This window comes from Aythya ferina, assembly GCF_964211825.1.
Source record: "Aythya ferina genome assembly, chromosome: Z".
Lineage (NCBI taxonomy): Eukaryota > Metazoa > Chordata > Aves > Anseriformes > Anatidae > Aythya > Aythya ferina.
Genome location: NC_140299.1, coordinates 42,948,606 through 42,970,411, shown reverse-complemented (window position 1 = coordinate 42,970,411; position 21,806 = coordinate 42,948,606). Strand labels below are relative to the sequence as shown.

At 39.7% G+C, this 21,806-nt stretch overlaps 1 protein-coding gene and 1 long non-coding RNA gene across 6 annotated transcripts in view; one reads left to right on the top strand and one right to left on the bottom strand.

Moving 5' to 3' along the window:
- The window catches only part of NTRK2 (neurotrophic receptor tyrosine kinase 2), a 204,189-nt gene that overhangs the window by 44,726 nt on the left and 137,657 nt on the right, over positions 1-21,806 (bottom strand). For all 5 annotated transcript variants that reach the window (XM_084505478.1, XM_084505480.1, XM_084505477.1 and 2 more), the window contains 2 exons: positions 8,859-8,989; positions 2,812-2,984 (listed from right to left, as the gene is read on the bottom strand). In XM_084505478.1, the coding sequence (XP_084361604.1) occupies positions 2,812-2,984; positions 8,859-8,989 (304 nt within the window). The remainder of the gene's footprint in view (positions 1-2,811; positions 2,985-8,858; positions 8,990-21,806) is intronic.
- LOC311427849 lies at positions 1,003-20,813 on the top strand. Its single transcript, XR_014687594.1, has 3 exons — positions 1,003-1,274; positions 2,919-3,061; positions 20,532-20,813. It is a non-coding gene; the product is annotated as an uncharacterized lncRNA (long non-coding RNA).

Genomic DNA, 21,806 nt, shown 5'->3' with positions numbered 1-21,806 from the left:
CAGCTAACAATCATTCCTCATTCCTCATTCATATACCTTATAATATTTTGAAAAGGACTTTCTATCCATTCTACTCGTCTCGGTCTTCAGTAGCCTTTTTTATTTTATTCCTGCAAAGTAATCTCTCAAAGAGACTACCTCTGCCCTTCCCTCCTCAACTATTTTGGAAAAACACTCTACAACCAATTTTTGTTTTCTCTCAGAAGGTCTTCCTTCCTCCAAAGTAGAGTTTCAGAGAATCACCTTTCCAATCAATGAAGGTGAGGCCTTATTCATCCCTAAGGGAAGGGCACAGGAGTTTGGAAAAGAGTTGCAAATTAATCAAAATCTGTGAGATCAAATCTGACATTACTTATTAGAAATATGATATTAAAATTGCCCCAAGGGAAGAACTTCATGAGCAAAGTGACAGATGTGAGAAAGACATAAAAGAAGGTGTGTAGCATTGCTGGGATTGCAGCTGGTACCAAGTAAAGAAGTTAACTGCACTTTCTCTGCCACAGGATACAACCAAACATTCAACTGGTCTGGGTGAAGCGGGATGTACAGGAGGATATGAAACCTCCAACCAAGACTCAGAGGAAAATTCCTATTGAGAAGCACTGTACCTTTTCATTGCACTGATTTTTTTTTATTATCATTTTTTTTATTTTATATTTTTTTGGCTGCTCTTAGATATGAAGCCTCAAATCACTAAATTAAAGAATTCTTCTTTCACTGGCTTCCTTGAGGAGATTTGTATCTAATGAAACTTTTTTATTATTTTTAACACTCCACCCATCTTGCAGTTGTGGTGCTCCTCGGTGTCTGCAACAGCCAGTAATACTGACGGAGATTTCCTTGGGTTCACATTAGCCTCCACTGCCCAGAACAAGCATGAGGCAGGCATGGCTTTGAGGCTGTGGTCCTAGATCTGAAACAGCCTTTGGCTACACACAGACAGCGAGGCTCATTCTTAAATTTCGGATTTTTTCCCGTCAGCCTTTGGTGGCGCTGCAGGGTAAGAAATTTAGGCTTTTACAGACCACTTACAGCTAACCTCTGATCTGCAGCACAAGCTGCGGCAAATGTGAGAGGAATGACAAATTGGAGCTTAGGTTAAACAGCTTGTCCCGGCATAATCATTTTATGTTCTAAAGACCAGGGCTGATTAATAATTAAAAAAAAAAAAAAAAAAAAAAAAAAAAGAGAGAGAGAAAGAGAACACCTAATGGAGGAAATATACTGTCTGCTAAACTACCTTTCTCTACAACAATTCAAGTCAGAATTAGGAGGTAAGAAAAGGCCAAAAAAAAAAAACAAAACAAAACAAAACAAAAAACCAATAATCAAAGAATAAGTATTTCTTATTGTAACAATGAAACAGCTGCAAATCTGGCCTGTTCTAATGGAAATTCAGTGCTCTCAAAAAGTACTGGGACAGTGTATTTGGAAACCACAGTTTTCTCCTGATCCACGGCAGAGGTCCAAGCAGGCAAATGTAAATGCCCCAACACTGCCCTGACAATACACTTAAATCCTTTGCCAAAGAGACAGTCAGTCTGGGAAAAGTAGTGCTTATTCTGCAAACACTTCCCCTCCTTAGATGAGTTGTAAAGAACAACTCACGGGTTGAGATAAGGATAATTTAATTAAAGGAAAAATATAATAATAATTATTATTATTAAGGAAAGAGTATTATTAACTAAACAATTTAATTAAAGGGAAAAAAAGGGAAAGGGGAAAAGGGAGTGGGAAAGGGAAAAAAGAAAAAAAAAAACAAAAAACAAAACAAAACAAACAAAAAACAACAACAACAACAACAACAAACAAATAAAGGCTATGTGGAAGTGCAGAGGAAATAAATTACTCTCTAATTCTCACAAATGAGCAATGCTTGACCGTGTCCTTGAAGCAGGGCCTCAACACACATAGCCGGTGTTCGGGAGGAGGACCAATGTTTTCACAATGAGAGCCCACCACTCCTCTCTTCTTCCTGCTTCCACCTTTAATTGCTGAGTGTGACATCATATGGTATGGAATATCCCTTTGGTTGGTTTAGGTCAGCTGCCCTGGTGATGCTTCTTTTCTCACTTTTTTGCCCACCCCCTAGGAATGTTAGAGAGAGTCCTGGTGCTGTGCCAGCACTGCTCAGCAGCAGACACAACACTGGTGTGATACCACTGCTGTTCTAGCTACAAGTGCAGAGCACAGCACTGTACGGGCTGCTGCAGGGAAAGTTAACATCCCAGCCAGACCAGTACACTACTTTACTGCCAAATTTCAATTTATAATGCACATTCCTGAACAGTTTTATGAATTAGACCCCAAAATGTAGTGCTTTCCACCACACCAAAGTTTCCATGATTCACTATTTTCTTGCCACAGATTAATGGCACTCTTTCCAAAACTCTCAGAGGAGGGAAGAGAAAAGGGGTTAGATTTCAGAAGCTTTTAGATGCCTACAGATAGCAATAGATATTGAGTGGGATCTTCCAAAATGCTACCAGAAAACCCTCAAGAAGACAATTCTTACTGTAAGCTTTATAACCAAACATTTCAGAATACCATAGCCCGGAATACACAGAACTATATTTCTTCAGTTTCCATTCCATTGGGGAAAAGTGTGAGGCTTAACGTAATGGTATTTCCAAATATACCAAGAAAACGAGCTCCACATCACAGTACACAAAATGAATGTGACACAGATTTGCACTTTCAGGTGTCTGCATTTTTAAGTGACAGGAGTTAATTTGGCATTAAGCACCAATAGGTGCCTACCTTCATTGCCCACTTCTAGCTCTCCAGCACAATACATTTTGGTGGATTTACCTGAGGAACTTGTTAAGATCTCCATGCTTCATGTACTCAAAGACCATGATGAGCGGATCGCCCTCAACGCAGACACCATAGAACTTGACAATGTGCTCGTGTTGCAGGTTAGTCAGCAGCTCTGCCTCACGGTGGAAGTCCTTGCGGGCATTGTCACTGGCATCCTTCAGTGTCTGGCAGAGGAAACAAGGATGTGAGGAAGGAGAGAAGTTCACAGAAGGTAGTGAACATGTGGGAAGGCATTGTAAGGGTAAGATAAGGACATTATACTGCATAAAGAATGGAAGAAATACATTTTTAGTAACTCTTTTAGAAATGCAGATGCGATGTTTAAGTGCAATTTAGTAAAGGCAATAGAATTGTTGTTCCCCTGCCCCATGTCACAGTATAATACCCACCAAATAATTTTTATTATAAGAGGATGTAGAAATACTCATGATCTTGATGTTTCAAGTGTTTCCCAAAACACAGAACAAAAAATCTGATCTTATCCAAAAAAACATACTAGTACACAACTGGTTTGTATCCTTTAGCTTGTAACTCAGGTAAACCCCTGCTATCCCGTTGGTATTTACCTCTGCTTTAAGTTCCCTAAAATAAAGCTTTGCTTGCTTAAAATACTTAGTGGAACATAGATGCATTTCTTATGTATTACTGATGTAATTACTGCTGATGTTGGTCCCTGTGGTGCAGTATACATTCAGTAGATTTGTAGAAGGGCAGATCCTTGGAACAGACCTTACAACCTAAGACTTCAGTCAGAAACTCCTTTGAAATAAAGTAAATTTACTTGCATGACTAAGATTAAGAAATGTGTAAGTAACTGAATTATCAATCCCAAATTGATAGACAGAGAGTAAGTAGATGCAGGTCAGAATCTTGGGGTGGCAGTTTTTATTTTCCCACTTCTTATTTATATAGATCTAAAATCCTGCTCATTTTCATTTTGTAGGAAATATATCAATGTTGGATCAAACAGGAGGCTTGAACTTTGTATAATGAAATAGTACTAATTTACCTGCCACTCATAAGCAGTTTCAGATCTCTTCTTAACTACAGTTCATGAGCAAGGAAACACTTTCATGCATGAAACCAAAAGCAAATTCTGACACCAATTAAGTGAGAAATAATAATAATTGACAATAAACCACTACTGTGCTCTACCTTCAAAAGGTACAATGGTGGTACTGTATTAATTGAAAAAACATTTTTAAAACAGTAAGAGAATGATAGCAGGTTAACAATGTTCACAAGTTATTAATCACAGAAACTGACAGCTGGGCTTTGTACCTTTGTATTTTAACTACCATTAGACTTAAAACAAAAGACAGTAAGACTCAAAACTAACATCGTTGCTTTAACTTAGGATGTTTTTTTCCTGGCTATTTTCTACTCTGAATTCATGTAGACACCATGGGACCAACCACGCTCATCAGAGCAGACACAGAACAAGTTGATACAGTGCAATCATTCTGCCAACAAACCCAGTTTCTAGCTGTAATAATTATGGTTTGTTCAGTTTTTTTTTTTAAACAGAGAGAATTCAGTCCACTTTACTAGTATGATACCTATGCTTCTGTGAATGAGGGACTAGGGACTAAAAGACGACTGTCAGAGAAAATGCTTTCTTCACTTATGAAACGGCAGACATGGACCTTAAAAATTAACAGCTGGGGTGAAAAGAAGCAGGGCTGAGTGAATAGCCATTTATCAGATACAGGGGCTTTTCCCTGTAGATTTCAGGCTCTGTGGATACCAGAGGCAATAGAAACTTGTTGTGCCACAACGACACTTCCCTGAGGAAGCCCTTTACGAATCTCATGTGTCTTCAGGTGCAGAACCCTTCTTTCACATGTTTTATCAATAATGATGCAACAAGGATTTTACAAACCTTCATAAGCTGTGACATATTAATATACACAGCCATATCATCTAAGGTAAATATCAAATCAGCTCTCCACCTATGGTCCCAAGCAAATCACATCTGAATCAAGCAAGGACTGGAACTGAAATATCTTCCAGTGCATCCAGGCTCTGCAGTGATGCCTTAACATGATGCAGGCACCAACTCACAGTCCAATCTATACTATATAAAGAAATCACCTGGAACAATTTTGTTGTCAATTGAGTCTCCTCTGTTGGCTTCATGTATAAAGCAATTGGACTGTAATTCTTCTCAGCAAGAGAATTAGAAAACAATTAATATAAAAACATTTTTATATAATAGCAACCCAGGAAAAAAAATATAGTCAGAAGCACGGGCTCATACTCTTTCCAACATGCTCTTTCCCTGGAAAGACAGTAAAAATGCTGACAGCTCTGCCCTGTGATGATGGCTTATTGTATATTTCAGGAGAAGCTTTTTATCTCACAGAAACAGCAAAATTATCATATGACAGAGCAGTTGCCATGGCAATTACGCATTTTCTGTCAAACAGCAAAATGCAAAAAGGTCTAAAACCCTGGCAAAACTCAAAAAGGGTTTCTATTACCAAGGGCAACCTTAAGTTCTGTAACCCACCATTGTTGCAACCTTCACTCCTCTAATTTTCATTAGTTCATGCAGGACACAGCATAGACCCAATGCATGAGAGATAGCCGACACAGGCAAGGAGGAGATTGGAAAATGAAAAAATTAATAACCACGTAACATTTACATAGAAACGACAGGGAGTAATGCATTTAACTTGTTTTCAGTGTAAGGGAAAAAATAAAAACAAAATAAAACCACAAGAGCACAAGACGGGGAAAAGAACATACTCATTTTTATCAATACTGACAGGTAAGTCACAGCTCTGCATGCAAAGTACTGTCACCAATCCCAAGCAGGATCTGATATACAACCACAAGAACTTTCCAACTAGTAGGCCACTTGGCCAGTAGCTAAGGAGGAGGGGACATGCTCCCTTGGGCAACAGAAGCACTTCCTGGCTGGTAGAGGAGCTCCTCATCTGCAGAGTTCAGCCCTGTGACAGGTGGACTGCCACCCCTTGTTTAATCTCTTCATCAAGACCTTGCCCAGGTATCCATGTAGAATCTGGACCCTGCAAACTTGCACTGCGCAGCAAGTGCAAGCCACCAGCTTTTTAATCCACCCTGACGCCACAGAGCTGTAACCCCAGCAGCAGGGGGATCTGGCTCTCACTAGCACCAGTATGACATGGTAATGAAACTCTCCTGACAGCCTTCCTTTACACTCTTTCAGCTTACTGCTCCCCAGCACCACATAACACCTGAGAGCTGGAGAAGAGTTGGAAAGCTTTGGTTCTCCTCTGCAGTGCCATGGAAACGTTTGTCACCTAGTACATGCATCAGTCTGCTATACAAACACAACCCTGGAGAAAGCAGTACGGGGTGAATCCTGCCTTTCCCAGGGCAGCAAAAGGCAGCTGCTAACTTGTGTTCTGCAGGTCATCCTCACCTCCAGCTCCCAGCTCCAGACAGTTTAAACAAGGTCAAAACTCTGACTGGGAAACCAGCCCTACGAGTAGACAGTGCAGGAATACTGGCCCTGAGTCCAGGCCTGAACAACCACTGTGGCACAGCAAAAACAGCCAACAGGGAAATTAGAACCTTTCTTTCCCCCACCCTCTGTTCTCTAGAACTGTTTGCAGCACATTTTGTACTGATCTGATTTGAAAACTCACCCAGGGTGGGGGGAATCCCATGCCCAGTCTGACCTGTGGTTAAACTCCATGCTTGCAGGTTTTGATCCACAGTAAGCATTTCTGAACACTCAGTGTTCTCCCAAAAGGTCCCAATAGTCAAATTTAAACAGACTATCCTACTCCTCTTCCAGTGAGGAAAAGCATAAGCATTTGGGGTTGTTTATGCTAAGCCTGCTTTTGTATCTTCCCAGATTTATCTGGAACTCTTATCTCCCATGCAGTTAGCAGCAGCATCAAGGTCTCAGATATCATCAGCCTGCTGGTGAGGAAAAGGATGGATGTTGAATCAGACATGGAGATGTTTCGGCCAATGTTTTAGCACACTTGCACAAGGCCACACAGTTGCATAGCAGTCCGCAAGCAAGGAGACCAGCCGTTGTCCTGAGGTCTGCAGGTCGATGAGGCCATGCTTCCTTGCTGCCCCAGTACCCCTGGCACTTCCTCACTTCATACCAAACAGACGCTCCCACTGGGCTCACTGGATCTTTTTCACTGAGACAATTTTGCTGTGGATTTGCTGAGGGGGGTGGAGGTGGTGGTGGTGGTGAAGCACTGTAAAACCTTTGCTGTTAGCCAGGAAAAGCAAACCTTGGCTGCTGGCATCCAGGTCTGCTCCTTGAAGAACAAAAAACACTTTCAATGCCAAACCCCGTGGTAAATGTTGGGGCCTGGACACAGTCCAGTTCACCAAAATATTTCTCTTAAAGATGTGACTTTGGTCACTATCTAAGAACCAATATAAGAAACCTAAAATGGGCATAATCTGTCCACAGAGGTTTTTCTTGTCATGGTTATCTGTGCAATAGTTTTTGATGCTAGGAAGAATTGATTTGGTAAAATAATAATAATAATAATAATAATAATAATAATAATACCAATGCAGAAAACTGACAGATTTATCACCTAAACCCATGGAGATACCTCTCCTTATGAAGGCTGAATACTCTTGTGAATTACACTAACAAAGTGCAGCAGAGAGAGAGTGCAGTACAGCATTTAACAGCAGAAGTGCTAGGCTCAATTTGGTCAGGACTTTCAAAGGCAGCGAGTGAATGGAGAGACTTTTATTTTGCTATCAAGCACTTCTCTGAAGTGATAGAGAAATGGAAGTTTCCACTCTAGGTTCACCAAAATACAATAGAAAATTCATTCAGTTCTAGTTTTGTCATCTCGTCTTATGCTTTCTCCCATCTATGATATGTCCCTTCCAGGCTTCATTTCTCCTCACCAGTCAACATGACGGAACAACTCCAACTATCAAAAAGCTTGTAACTTTGACAAACACACACACAAAAATGCTATTTTTGATGGAGCAAGATGGCAGTCTACAAATTCATCTTCCTTTCATGTTCTTACTACCAGATCCAAAACTCTGTGCCTTGTTTCCATTTTCAAAAAGATGATCTACTTGGTTTCTTTTACTGTACAGCTTGATCCAAAACATACACATGGTTGACTAATTGTGGCTGGTCAGACAAGATTATTTTCTGATCCCTAAATACAGCCTGAATTCTAAATGTGTATTCACCCTGCATTTAATGAGATACCTCAAATGTTGAACACCTTGTTCAGCTTTCAGCAGAACAACAGATGGAGATAGGAGATTGTTGCCAGGGAGACTTTGCAAGCTCTTTGAGTGTAGTTTAACTGATAATGTCTTCTAGTGTACATCCATAGCTGATGGTGATGACCAACCCTTAGGCCTTCCATTTTGGGGGACTAAAAGATTTGCTACTATGAAGCATGTTCAGTGTACAAACCCCAAGACCACGCTGGATATTTCCCTTCTACTTTGGACTGTGTTTTGGAATGGTTGACTGGAGCTGTACAATCAAGAATCACTCCTCCAGCTCTGAAATATCATGACTTCTGGATTTCCATATAGACAATATTTAACAGCACATGAAAATATTATCCACAATTTTGTTATTAATATAGTGGCCAGGAACATTATGACCATTAACTACAGATAATTTCTTTGGCTGATTAAGAGAATCACACAATCATGAAAAAAAAAAAAAAAAAAAAAAAAAAAGACTTCTTTGACTGGCAGTTACATGCATAACCTATGCACTTAGCTGGTTATAGATTATTTTGTTAGACACACAAATATAAGTCACATGCATTTTTAATGGCCTCGGCTTTATTTTTCACTAGTCATATTTTAAATAGGTCAGAAAACATTTTAGCCCTTTGTAACACTGTTTTCTCCCTTTTTTCTTATGAAATTCAGCTCTCATTTTATAATCCACAGCAAGCTCACGTATCACATTCTTTTAACACCTCATTAGCCTTGTGAACCTTCCACACGATCATTTACAAATAAAATATCATTAGTTACAACTACGTATTAATGATTGAAACCCTAGACTCTTTTACCTTCACTGCCACCAAGATCTTGTCCTGCTCAGGACAGAGGTTGTAGCATTCTGCCAGAAAGACTTTCCCAAAGGCTCCTTCACCAAGTTCTCTCTTAAGAACAATATTGTGGCGCTTGATGTGCTGAACAACTGCAAAGAAAAGACAAAACAGAAGAAAAAGTGAGCTGCAAGGCCTGGATGGGACAGGGTCCATGCTTCCAGCCACTTGGAGATGGGTTTGCCTGTAGAACACGGTGCGTATGGTAAAAAGAATCAAAGCGCCCATATGTGTTTCATTAATGCCTTTCCCCCCCCCCCCAATATAAATTATAAATATATTTATGTTTGGAGAGCAGTCCATTTGCTGTATAAGAAGACATGGAATTAAGAATCACCTGGGAAAAGGCTATCTATCATCATATTTTGACGACTGCTGTAGAGCGTACTTAAAAATGAATGCTGTTGCAATTTAAGGGGAAAAAAAAAAAAAAGAAAGAAAGAGAATAAGAAAACATGAGCAACCTTTCTCATGTAACTTCTATTTTTGTACCTCTAACAATAGCTGAACTGTCTTGTCCAGAGACAAAAATGTTTTGAAGAAAAAGTTTTAAAATTAACCTAATCCAGGAAAACAAAATATGCCCTCTTTCAACTAAATTCAACTTGCTCTCTAGTTTCCTTATCACTTGTTCATCTGCTTTCCCTCTGTTAGCTGTATTTCAGTTACCTTAAGATAGAAATTTCATTCTTACAAACATGATTTACAATATTGCTCTGAAGTAAAAGAAATAAAAGATGGACAAAGGTTTTAGTCAGTGTCATGGACAGAGACTTAGCTGAATTGCTGCCCAGAAGCAATTGATTCAGACATTAAAATCCTTGAGCATTTTTGTTCACCTCATTTTATGTTCTTCTTTCAGTTCAAGCTTCCATTAAAAGATTTAATATTTAAAAGACTATACCAAATTTTGTACAATACACCATCAATTTGCAATGTTCTACCTAAATAAAGCAGCTGCAAAGTCAGTTTAACTGGCCAACTCAATAGGGCAGACTGCTTGTGTTGCTGAAATTGTACAAAACAGCCAGTATCTACTGGCACATTTAACCTAAGAGCATTTAACTGCTTTTGCAAACACTGAAATTCAATCCTGCTCAGACAGAGCCTATTTGCAACTTAAATCTGAAATGCAATGGGCTAAATAGCGGTGCATAGGCATCAGGCTGCCTTCTGCCAAGATACAAATCTCCACTGGACCACTTAACTGCAGACACCAGGGTTGAACCCTGTCAACAATCCGGGATATATTCAAACAAAGCCCACCCCCTGGCCCCATGCTTGGCCACATGCTTGGTCCAAACCGAGTGACAATTAACTTAGAAATGACCTTACCCCCATTACTAAAGGGTGGAAAATGGAGTCCTGCTAACATCAGTAGTGGGAGGAAAGCTTGTCCCCACTGCTATCAGCAGCATTTGGAGAGTGGGCCCACAGTCTGTGAGAGGGAAATCCCCACATCCCACACCCACAGCTGTGGAGGATATAAGCACACGTTACAGCAGTGGGCACACATGAGAGGAGCCTGAAGCTGCTCCAGCCATGGTGCTGGAGCAGTTCAACAATTGCTTAGCTCCCTCCCCACCCCCAGGCCCCTTGTGCCTGCCTGGGGAGTGCAAGGCCCTTGGGCAGCCATGCTTATGCCTGGCTGCTGCGAGGGGATCCAGTCACCATGAGACCACGCCTGCTGAGCCTGAGGTGGTGGTGGCCTGGATGTTGTGTGGGACTGGGAGCAGAGACATTCAGCTCCATGATACCAGCGTCATCACCCTAAAATGCTCACAAACCCCATCAGCTTTTGTAGCAGAGAACAGGGCTGAAGTCCTGCTCTATTGGAATCAGCAAACTACATGTCTGCAGGGGGGGGTCTTTCACTTTGCTCTCATTGCTGCTACCAGAGACGTCGTCCTGACTACAGCCTGATTGGGTCCTCTCCACTCTGAACACCAACCACTATTGATGTGTGCCCTGGAAGTAAGAAGACTTTTTACCAAGTTCCTGGAGGATTTCACAAACAATGCAGTAAAAATAAATAAGACATGTATCAAGTATTTCCCTGTAGTATACTTACATCTGCTGCTACATGCTCTGATATAAATCAAGCATTTGAATAAACAGCCTGTCCCGTACCAAACTGTCAAAAGCAGAACACTGCAAGCCACAGAAGAGCTCTGCACAGAGTGTATTTGCAACTTGTTACGTTCAATCCATCCCTGTTACCTTTCTAAGCTGAGCAGAGTTGCTAAACAAATAAAAAATGACAGTAAATGTGACTAAATACATTCAGATTAAATACAAGAACAATGTAAGTAAATCAAACACATATGATGTGACAGAAATATGAGCTAAGGAAAAAATCCGTTTAGCACAATCAGGGCCCCTGCCACACTGACACCATATTCAGTAGGAGGAGATTTCAGCAGGAGATACATGGAAAAATGCAAGTCAAAGTCTGCTTTCAGTTAATATCAGGATAAAGCCAATTAACTCTATAGAAGTCCAAGAGATTATCCTGGATTTGCATTGAAGAAACAAAGCAGAATTTGGCCAAAGAGGTGGCATAACTGAATTACCAAAGAAGTGGTCTCATAACATTGTCTCTCAGGCAAAGATACACAAACATTCAAAGGGTGGTTATGTATTTTCCTCCTTTTGACTCTAAATGGTGATTGCCCTTGAGCTGCCATTTGTGCTTTTAAGAGCACGTCATCCCTGGTTTAAAAGATCTTGTTTGATTACTGTAAAAAATATGTTACATTAAGCTAAGAGCTAAGTCAAGTTGAAACACTTAAGAGAAAAATGAAACCTAAAATATGAAGTGAGACCAAGCAAACTAAACAAGGGTAAATGCTGAATAGAGGCTGTGGTGTTAAATAATATCCATAAAAAAAACCCTGCCCATAGAAGCACAGGGCTCTCCTGGATGACTGCAGGGAACAGGCTGGCAACAAGAAAGAGGACTGCAGAAAAGGATTTTCTTCTCATCTTGTGATCCCAGAGGCCTTCCACCAAGACAGCCGGTCTGACAGTATTTCATACACTAACAAACAGCATGTCACATTGTCAGTAATGCATTGAGGCCTTATCCTGTAAACACTATCTGCAGGCATGAGATTTCACTACTAGGTAACCTGCCTTTGATGGTGAGGCTGAACAAAGAGGATCAAAGCACATTCTGGAATGGGTTCCAAGAAAAATGGACAGCTCAGGATCACCTCACCACATTCAATTCACTGAGCTGGATGTTACTGATTTCAGGCATGGACAGCAAGACACTCAGAAGCACAAGTTATTAAAGAGTTTCTGCACATAATTAAAAAATGAAATGCTGTGACAGAGTAAAAGTGTTTTCCCCTTGGTCACAAAAAACAGGTCTGAACATTTTACCACTACATGTGACCATTACACCAGATAGTAAGATACTAACTAAGATAACCTTCTGCACAGCATGGAGCATAATACTGACTTAACTGACTTGTGCTTGGCAGGAAAATACCTCCTGAAAGGAACTGTGTCAGTCTTTATTTGGAAGTCTGAGCTATTCACTTGCCCTAAATGTGTAATCATTTTGCTAATAAAAATGTAGGCTTTATTCTCTTTTAATTTTTAGCTTGTCTGGCTTGCATCTATCTTCCTTGGGTTTTAGTAGATTTCCTCTGCTAGCTCGAGCACCCTTTCAAGGTCTGGTGCAAAATACAAATAATCAACATCATTCTTGCTATTGGTAAAGCAAAGTTATGGAAGCCCGTTGCAGGTAAGCATCTTGTCTAGTTTGCCAGTCACTTTTTGTGGCTCTTCCATGGAAAAATATTCAATATCCTTTTTAAAATGTAGTTGTTTCCAGTTGTTTTTCACAACTGCAAGTCACACCACTCTCCACCAGTTGTGATACAAGCATAGAATCAGCTCCCTATACCCCTGCACATCCAAAGATCACACTAGTCCTTTTACAGCTAGTTTTACTAAAGAGCACAAAATTTACATACATACACATGAACATGTGGCATGAGTGAGTGTCTTACTGGGTGAACACCTCACCCAATTACAGTATTACAAATGCTGCAAGTTTCAGATATGTTCTCACATACCTTATGAAAACAACAGAGAACAGGAGAGATCACTGTACTTACAGAGAGACAGGGACTTGCTGTCTGATGGACAGTAAGAGCCACAGCAATCAAGCTCCATCCTTACTACTCACTGAACTGCCAACACTAGAAGACTCTGTTGTGTTGCATACTCACTTACATTATCTGCTAAGTCTCCTTTCCAGGATACTGTTCAAAATTTTGCTAGTGGTACACATGCGAAAGATTCTGATGAAATGTGTTTTACCAGGAGTCTAGAGAAGAGAATGAGGATCTTCAAGATGTCAAATAACCCGACAAGGTAATATTATAGACAAATTTACAGTTGCATAAGAAAAAAGCAGCAGCAGATAAGACTCAGCTTATGATGTGACATGAGTTGTCACAGAAAGACATTTTGCAAAGTTTCTTCATTATCTTCTTCCATCATTTCTCTTGCGATCACTAAGACTCAGCTATTTCTAAGATCTTGCTAGAAAAAACAGGTGTAAATGGCTGAGTGATTGCTCAGATAGTATACCAAATTTGTACAGCATTTGTCATTCACATAAAAAGTAGGGTGGAATTTCAGAAAGAATCACATAGCAGGAGGATACAAAATCACTACAAACAGCAGACAGCAAGTCTAGCCCAATGACCTTCAAATTCTGCAGCAGAAGCAGCAGCTCTACAGTCCTGCATGCTATTGGAAGAGTAGAAATCCTGGCACACTAAGGTATCCACTCTCTAACATGGCAATAATATGGCAGCAACAAAACCCACCAACTTTATCTAAATAAATAAATTGCACAACATTAACAGAACTTGCTTGTCAGAGTTGCCTCAATGCAGAAATAGGTCAGCTCAGTTCTGAGAGTATATTTATGATTATCTGATGTGTTCATCCCATACAACATTTATTATTTATTATTCTATATAAATTTTTGTGTAGTGATACTGTTTAATTTTTACCATAGAGCAGCAACAAAACCTCATGCAAGACTGGTGCCCAGTTCTTGTAGGTGCACATAAGGAAGCAGTCCTTTTTCAGGTATATAGTGCACACTTGAGACACTTCTTTAATTGGATTAAAGTAAGCCAACAGAAAACCTGCTTCTCAGGAACTCTACTCCAAATCAGAGGTGCTGGTACAGGATATAGAGGCCAGAACACAAAGGGTTCACAAAAGAACTACTAGGCCAGAGAGACACTCAGGCCTTTTCACGTTACCAGTGTAAGTATGGCTTCAGAATCAGTTTGAGTGGCAATCAGTGACATCTCTCATTTTTCACGGGCATCAGACCACAAGGAGCCCTGAGGGAGATGTTTAATGGGCAAACTGAATAAGGCACCTCCATGGGCTTAGGTCTTCCTGAAACAAGAACTGGAAGTGTTTTATGAAAAATAAGCACTCACCAGAATGGCATAATTCCCAGGGACTTCCCAGCTGTCAAGAGCTACATCTGGTGATAAACCTGATAAATCCGTGACTTCCGTAGCTTTGCCTTTCAGATACTTTATTTACAACTTAAATCCTCAAAGGATCTCTACTTTAAACTCCAGAGCTTCCATTGTCTTGGTGGGGAATTAGGTCTCCCTTTGTGATACAGTACTGCAGCTCCTGGGAAGGTGCCCTGGCAACAGTCCTTCCCAGGGCAGCTGGGGCACCACAGATCTTGTGCACTGTACAGTCACTTTGCTGCAACTGACATGGCCCTTCTCTGGCTGAAACTCAATGGTTTGCTGGCTTTTGTGGGTTTATATATGATTTCTGGTCAAGATCTTATTTTCTTGTTTGGCCAAGGTCTTCTCAGTGTCCTACAGATAGGCATATTGCCACTCTCAATTACATCCTTATAATCAAACAAAAGCTACTTCATAATAAGTTATAATAACAATGCTAACATTGTTTTAAATACATGAGTTTTATGAGCTAAATTCACCCTACAGGAAAACAAGAATTATGAAGTTGAATGAATTTTTCCAGGCATGAATTTTATCTTACACACACAAACAAGGCCTTCAAGCCTTAGTAATCTGAAAGTGTTTTTGATTTCAATTATAAATATGTCCTAAATATGGACTTGTTCTGTAATCTGCTAAAAAAAATTGGGGATATATCAGAATAATTGAAAGCTGAATTTAGCTGACTACAATCAAAGTAGACAGTAGATTTTATTCACTTTGTTTTCTCTCTGTATACTGCTTCCTGTTTACCAACAGTTTTTTCAGCAACGTGCTGCAAATCAGCATTAGGCAGAAAGCTGTGCTGCATCTTTGACCAAACTTTGCCTTTGCAGGTGTGCAAACACTTAATTTGTAAGTGCCAATCTACATGCACTTCTAAATGGTTACTGAATTCAAAACTTGAAGGCTTTGTGCATGAGTTGCAGTATAAAGTATCTGCTAATATTATTTTATTATGGCAAATCTGGTCCATCTTATATGTCTAAGTTAACTGGAGAGAATGATATCACCACCACCACCCTTCTCTTAGCTCAGACCAGGAAATCCTTTCCCTCAGCATGACACTATGATACTAATCTGCATGGATCTTCTGTACCACAGAAACAGAAGGACTCAGGAAAGGATGGGGAATTACCATGGAGCATAGATGCTTGCAGGGGAGAAGGGCTAATAAACATTCTGCCTTTAGAACATTAACTCTTTTTCTACCTTTTTTCAGAAACCAGCATAGTCTGAAAAACTTCCCAGGATGCCAGTCAGAGAAGTAGGACCTGAAAGAAATGTCATACGTTCAGAGACTGAGCCATATTCAAACTTTGCCTAACTGGTGCAGTTCAAAGATGACCCATTCTTGATGCAGGCTTCTCTGCTTTACTTTTTCTCTTATTTTAGAAGGAAAAGAAATAATTAAGTATCTTGATATGAGGGAGGACAGAATGGTTTTACTTTTGGCCTCTCACAAGAAGTGTGAAAAGTGAATGGAGCTTTCATTCCAGTGTTGGAGTAAAACATAAGTTTGGCCCACAGTCCCAAATTCTAGCCCTTTAGATAAAGTTAAGGGCATATCCAGTTTTCACTGTTGCTGAAATATTTTACTAAAAGATAGCACAGCACCTGATTCTGCCATGTTAGATTGGCTGCTCTCTTGCAGCTAATTGTGTAAGGAAGCAAATGGAAATCAGAGAGAAAATATTGTAAGAGCATGACAGAACCCAATTTTCTATATATCACAAACAGTACTATTTACCCTTTTCCTAGCAATTTTTGTCCAGCCTCAGAGCACTATTTACAGTTCCATCAGGCTGCATGACATTGTATGGCTTCCCACGAGGAAAGCTGAATCTTATGTATGCCCATGTTTTGCTTTCTTTGGGCCAGCTGAAGTAAACTTCTCCCTCAGTGGAAGGTTTATTCATTAATCCAATGGTACACACTCAGGTCTTCAAGGCCACTTCGTTACTTGCTCTTATGATTCTATGCATACTACCCCCTTTCCTGGGTTTCACCCTAAGTCAAACACAGAGAAAGTGACATTTTAAAATAACAGCTTTGGTTATCCCCAAAGAGGACCTGGAAAAAGACACAAAGATATCAAGCATGTCAAACAAAGAAGTGAAGAAACATTCATCGTCCTTTGATCAGATTCCTACATCATTTACCAAGAAAGAAAAATCAGCAGGAAAAAGAGCAAATTCCTGATTCTTCCTATATGAACTGAAAAGAAGCTCAGTTTGCCCTCCTCCTCCTCCACCCAGGGACACAGAAGGCATTAGCACTGCTATAGTGCCTGAAAACCCCGCACAATGGGTGAGATGAGCAAAACCATCTTAAAAGCTGAACAAAGCTGGAAAAGAAGTTATTTCCTCTTTCAGATATTTTGTCCTTCAGTGGTTCTTCATCCTTTCCTGGTGAGGCATTTGTTGTTCTGCTTTCTTTCACTGACAAGCTGGTACTCCTCTTTGCTGGGGTGTGCCATCTACAAAGGATTACTCCCCAGATAGCTTTCTCTCCTTGGCCTCTGTTACAGTTTCAGGATCCCAGTGCTTGCTGATAACAAAGGCACTTGTAGCTAACAGTGTATACATGCATACTACACCCAGAAAATTTGTCTTTACTGCAGGGCTATGCCAGACAACTCTGATACAGCCACAGAACAGTCAAAAGATTATTACATTGAAATAGCTTCATACGAAAGCCCTACAAATTCCCAAATAAAGTCACCAAGGGTTTACAAGACAGAATGTGCTTAGGGTTTTTTGGGATCAGGCCCTCAACAACTGCAAAGAAAATACCACTTTTCTTTTGTCTTGTTGCACCTTCAGTGGAAAAAATACTCCTCTGTTTCCATGCTAATGCGGCAGGTTTAATTTTTCAAACTTACAAGACCTACCTACTGTAGACCATACACTATCTCCTCTGCTTACCTGGCTCCTCCATTTTGTATCCTCCGAGCGGTTGAGACTATAAAGTGCATTTTCATTGTATGATAACAACACAACCATCCTGTATGTAAAAGTCATGACGTTTTTACAGCCTGTATGATGTCTCATCATTCTCCAGAATCTGAAAACCTCTCCAAATCCATGAGATGGGTAAGAATAAGACTGTGGCATGCCTCTTGTATTAAGTTTTGCTAAAATAGACAGTGGTGATCCTACTTGGAACTACTCTGCAAATTACACTAAACAATAGCCCAGCAGGATGTGAAAACACTTCAAAACCTCTTTCAATAGCAGTAGGATAGGTGCCTATTCTAATTGTCCTGGTAGAAAACCTAACCTGCCTCATGGTTACAGTGAGAAAAGACATGTCTTGACACTGGGAACAGTAAGATTTCCTGGATCATTTCTCTTGAAAAAAAAAAAAAAAAGTCATATTGTCTTTTCTCTCCTCTTTGATCTGCATGTTATTTTCTTGTAATATGAAAACTAGCAAATCTAGCTAACAGGTCCAGCAGAGAATATGAGAAGTCTTCCATTCACTTCAGCTCTGGATATTGTTATCTATCAGCTGAAATGACATTTTCCTACATTTCAGACAAATAAGAAAGAGTCCTCCTTCTTTGTTAAAATAAGTTTAATGAGGGAGCAAAGTCTCCTCTACACAGCCTCTTGCAAACAGCCTGCCCAACATATTGCCCTGTTAGCAGATCCGAGGCAATCTTATGCTCTGCACATCCCTGTAGCTGCAGACAGCCAGGCACCAGTCATCCAGTCAGAACGCATCCCCTCTGTCCAGCCAGCAATCCAATCACAAGTAGGTAGGGGACATAAAATATGAGCAGTGAGTGCCTCAGTTTCACTAAAGCCAACAGGTAAACAGGTTTGCTTCTTAGCAAAGTTCCTTTCAGACAGCTGTTTAAATAAGAACTCTGTAAATTTTGACAAAACTGTATAAATTCCCTCCCATATATCAATAAAACTTTATTTTAGAGACATAAACTGAACACTATGCAATAATCAAAGAGCAACTACGTGATACATCAGAAGCTAATGAAAAACAAAGACCTGTACTCCTTTAGGGTAACATCAGCTTCCTAAAGGATCTAGTGTGTTAATGAACTGTCAGAGCCCCAGTACCAACAGCAACAACACACTCAAACATCCACTAAATGGGATCTTTCAAAGCTGTGGCCCATGACGAGGCTGAGGACAAGTTCACTCTCTGCCATTATGCTTTCAGCACCTAAAAGCATCTTGGTTTTGAGTTGATAATTACAGTGTGCTGAGCCAAGCAGCTGTCACTAAGGAACAGGAGCTGCCCAAATGCAGGAAAATGCATAGAAGTTTACTGGTTGATTTATCAGACAATAAAGAACTCAGTTACAGCCTTTTTTTGTTTTGTTTTGTTTTGGTTTGGTTTGGTTTTTGGTTTTTGTTTTATTTTGTTGTTTGTTTGTTTGTGTTTTGTTTTGTTTTGTTTTTTTTTACTACCATGCATCAAGATGGAGAAGGAGGGGAAAAAAAAAAAAAGAAGAAAATAAAAAAGAGGAAAGGGAAGAAGAAAGAGCTTTGAACATTTTGTTCCAGTCAGTTTCCAAGAAAGAGGAAAACACCAGGCGAGATTCAATTGAAGGACGCCCTCCCACAACCCACTGTTGCTGGAGAAGTAGCCACTGGGCAGATACCCGAGACACGTATTTCCCAAAGCACACAGACCCAGCCTTTGCAGAGATGTGAACTCTTGCTGATGGCAGCACACACACATAGCAGGGGAAACAAGAAGAAGTACAGCAGAAATGGCTGAATGAACTTTATTCAGGATCTGACACACTATGTCAGTATAATGAACATGACCTAAGGAAGAGTGTTACACTCATAAGCAGACTGAGTTGGCAACGCTGACCAATTAGTACCAGTTAATTTTGCAATGATAGGTAGTACACGTGTGATATTCTATAAAAGCTGGATACGTGTCACCATAAATCAAACACTCTTTTCCCCCTGTGTTCTTTATTCTTGGAAAGTACTTACAGTTGAATCTTCTGCAATACTTGTATGCTGAAGTGAATGCAAATGTTATTTCCATGGGCCTCTGCTAGAAACAAAAAATGTTCTGGCCAGAAAAGTTATTTTCTCACTCAGCATCTATGTGACTATTGCTTTTTTTTTTTTTTTTTTTTTTTTTTTTTAAAAAAAAAAAAAAAGAAAGAAAAAGAAAAGTCTGTTTTATTTCAACTACCATACACTACAACATTACAGCACAGTTTAAAGAAACTGTAGTCTGCAAAGGAAGAAGATAGGCAAAATGTAGTGTGTGTATTTTTTTTTCCTCCTGTTCCTTCTGAATTTCATGTTCTCTCACAGAGCAGTAAGTACCAGCTGCCTGCATACGCATTTACTTGGAAAATATTTTGAGCTGCAGTAACTGACAAAAATGGCTGCTACATTTGTTCAGCTGTAATGGCAGAATACCCCACATGCTTATCAGTAAAGGAAGTATTAAAAATTACCATCATTTTCACTGTCACTAGTCAAACAGCTGGATTTTTCTCTCTAGTTGCTCAGAACTGGCACTTGCAGCTAAGGAAACAGGTGTTGTCCATCAATATCATGCTGTCTGTACTAAACTAAAAAACTGAGAGGTGTGAGTTACTGCTCAGCCCTATAGATAAGATGTCACCAAGGTAGATTAACAGACTAGTTTACAACCACTGTTGATTAACTATTGCCTCTTGCGAGACAACCTCCAGCAGGAGGCTGAATAAGGTTTTGCTTTTAAGAAGGACTTGGTGTTAAGCCAGTTAACTTTGCCTTTTGGTAGTCAAGAATCCACAAAATGGTCCAAATGCAATTTCCAGGATAGTATCTTTCTAGTCTGCCCTTCTGGTCAGAATTTTAGAGAAAAGAGGAATGGTCAGAAGCTAACATGATCAGGTATAAACCACTTCCAAGATTTACTGGGTAGTTTTTCCAGCATTTTCCCATATAAAACTCAGAACTAAATTACAGGAACGTATGGTGTTTACACCATCGCTTCTGTCACATTTATTCTTCCCTTTTAACTCTCTCTTCATTATGAGAATTCAGCCCCATGTTCCAAAAATATAACAAGCTCTAACTGCAAAAATAACCATACTGATTTGCATTTTCCCTTACAGAGAAACTACAGAGAGGCAATATTGTTTACTTCTGAGACCCAGACAGACACAGAGATGGAAAGGTATTTGTCATCAGAACTTCAACAAACAACTCTTATGATGCTCCTTCTGAGTGAATCCCTTCAGCACTGTTTTCCTCATCTAGAAAATAAGGCCAGAATTGTCTAGATGTCTTGTAATATGTCTTTGTTTGTTTGTTCGTTGGCTCTTTTTGTTTGTTTTTTAAGACTAATTGCTTTCTATTTGGGCTGTGTCACAAAGCTATAAAGTGCTTTAAATTCATCAAAGTTCTTATTTGGTGTATTTTGAAAACAATGCTCCAAACTCCTCACTGCTGTCTTAATTTCCAAATCTTAAGAAGAGGCTCTTCATTTGACCTCCTTAAAATTTAAGTGTATTAAAACACAGACAAAAATAAGAGCAACTGAAAAAAAAATACATTCAGAAAAAGGGTTTTACAACAGCTCTATTTCCCTTCCACCGTCTTCATTGTTACCTTTAATGCCATGAAATTAATCCTGCTTTCACCCACAAAATGGAAACTGGGAAACTCAGTGGATCATTCTAGATTAACAATCACAAAAAGAAGCTGCTGAAGAAAGCAATTAAAAAACCCACAACACCCTCTAATTAAAAACAAAACAAAAGAAAACCAAAAGAAGAAGAACAACAGAAACAAATGACACACCATGAATGGAAGAAAATATGTGATGTCTGCTGCTCAGTTAACTGCCCTAATTCTTTGCTTACTCCAGTCTGTATGTCGTTAGCTTAGTCTTTTATGTGCTATCCCACATAAAAATAAACAGGCCTTCAGGGATTAACATACCACAACCAGCACTTCAAAACTACTTGCTGCAGCTTCCTTTCCACACCTTCATAAATGCAAACAAATCAAGATTTCTGAACAGGAGCTACTGAAATGATTTTCCTTCATATTGTGCCAAACAGGCATCAGAAATGCCAGTTGTTGTGTAAATCAGGGAAAATGGCAAGTTGCATCTTAATAAAGGCTATTATAGCTAAGCATCCAAATACTGTCATTGGGGAAAAAAAAAAAAAAAATCAGAGCATTTTAAAAAGTATTTTTGCTTATAATTAGCCCAGTTGTAAGTTAGTCGCAGTAGCTGGGGACAAGTGGTTAGAGAACCTGCATTATCCCTGCTATTGCACGAAGTACTGTGATTTCACATATGGGCCATGGTGAAAGCTGTAGTTAAGAACAGCCATAATGACTTCTGCTTCAGTACACAGTTTTTAGTTCAAGCCCAGCTC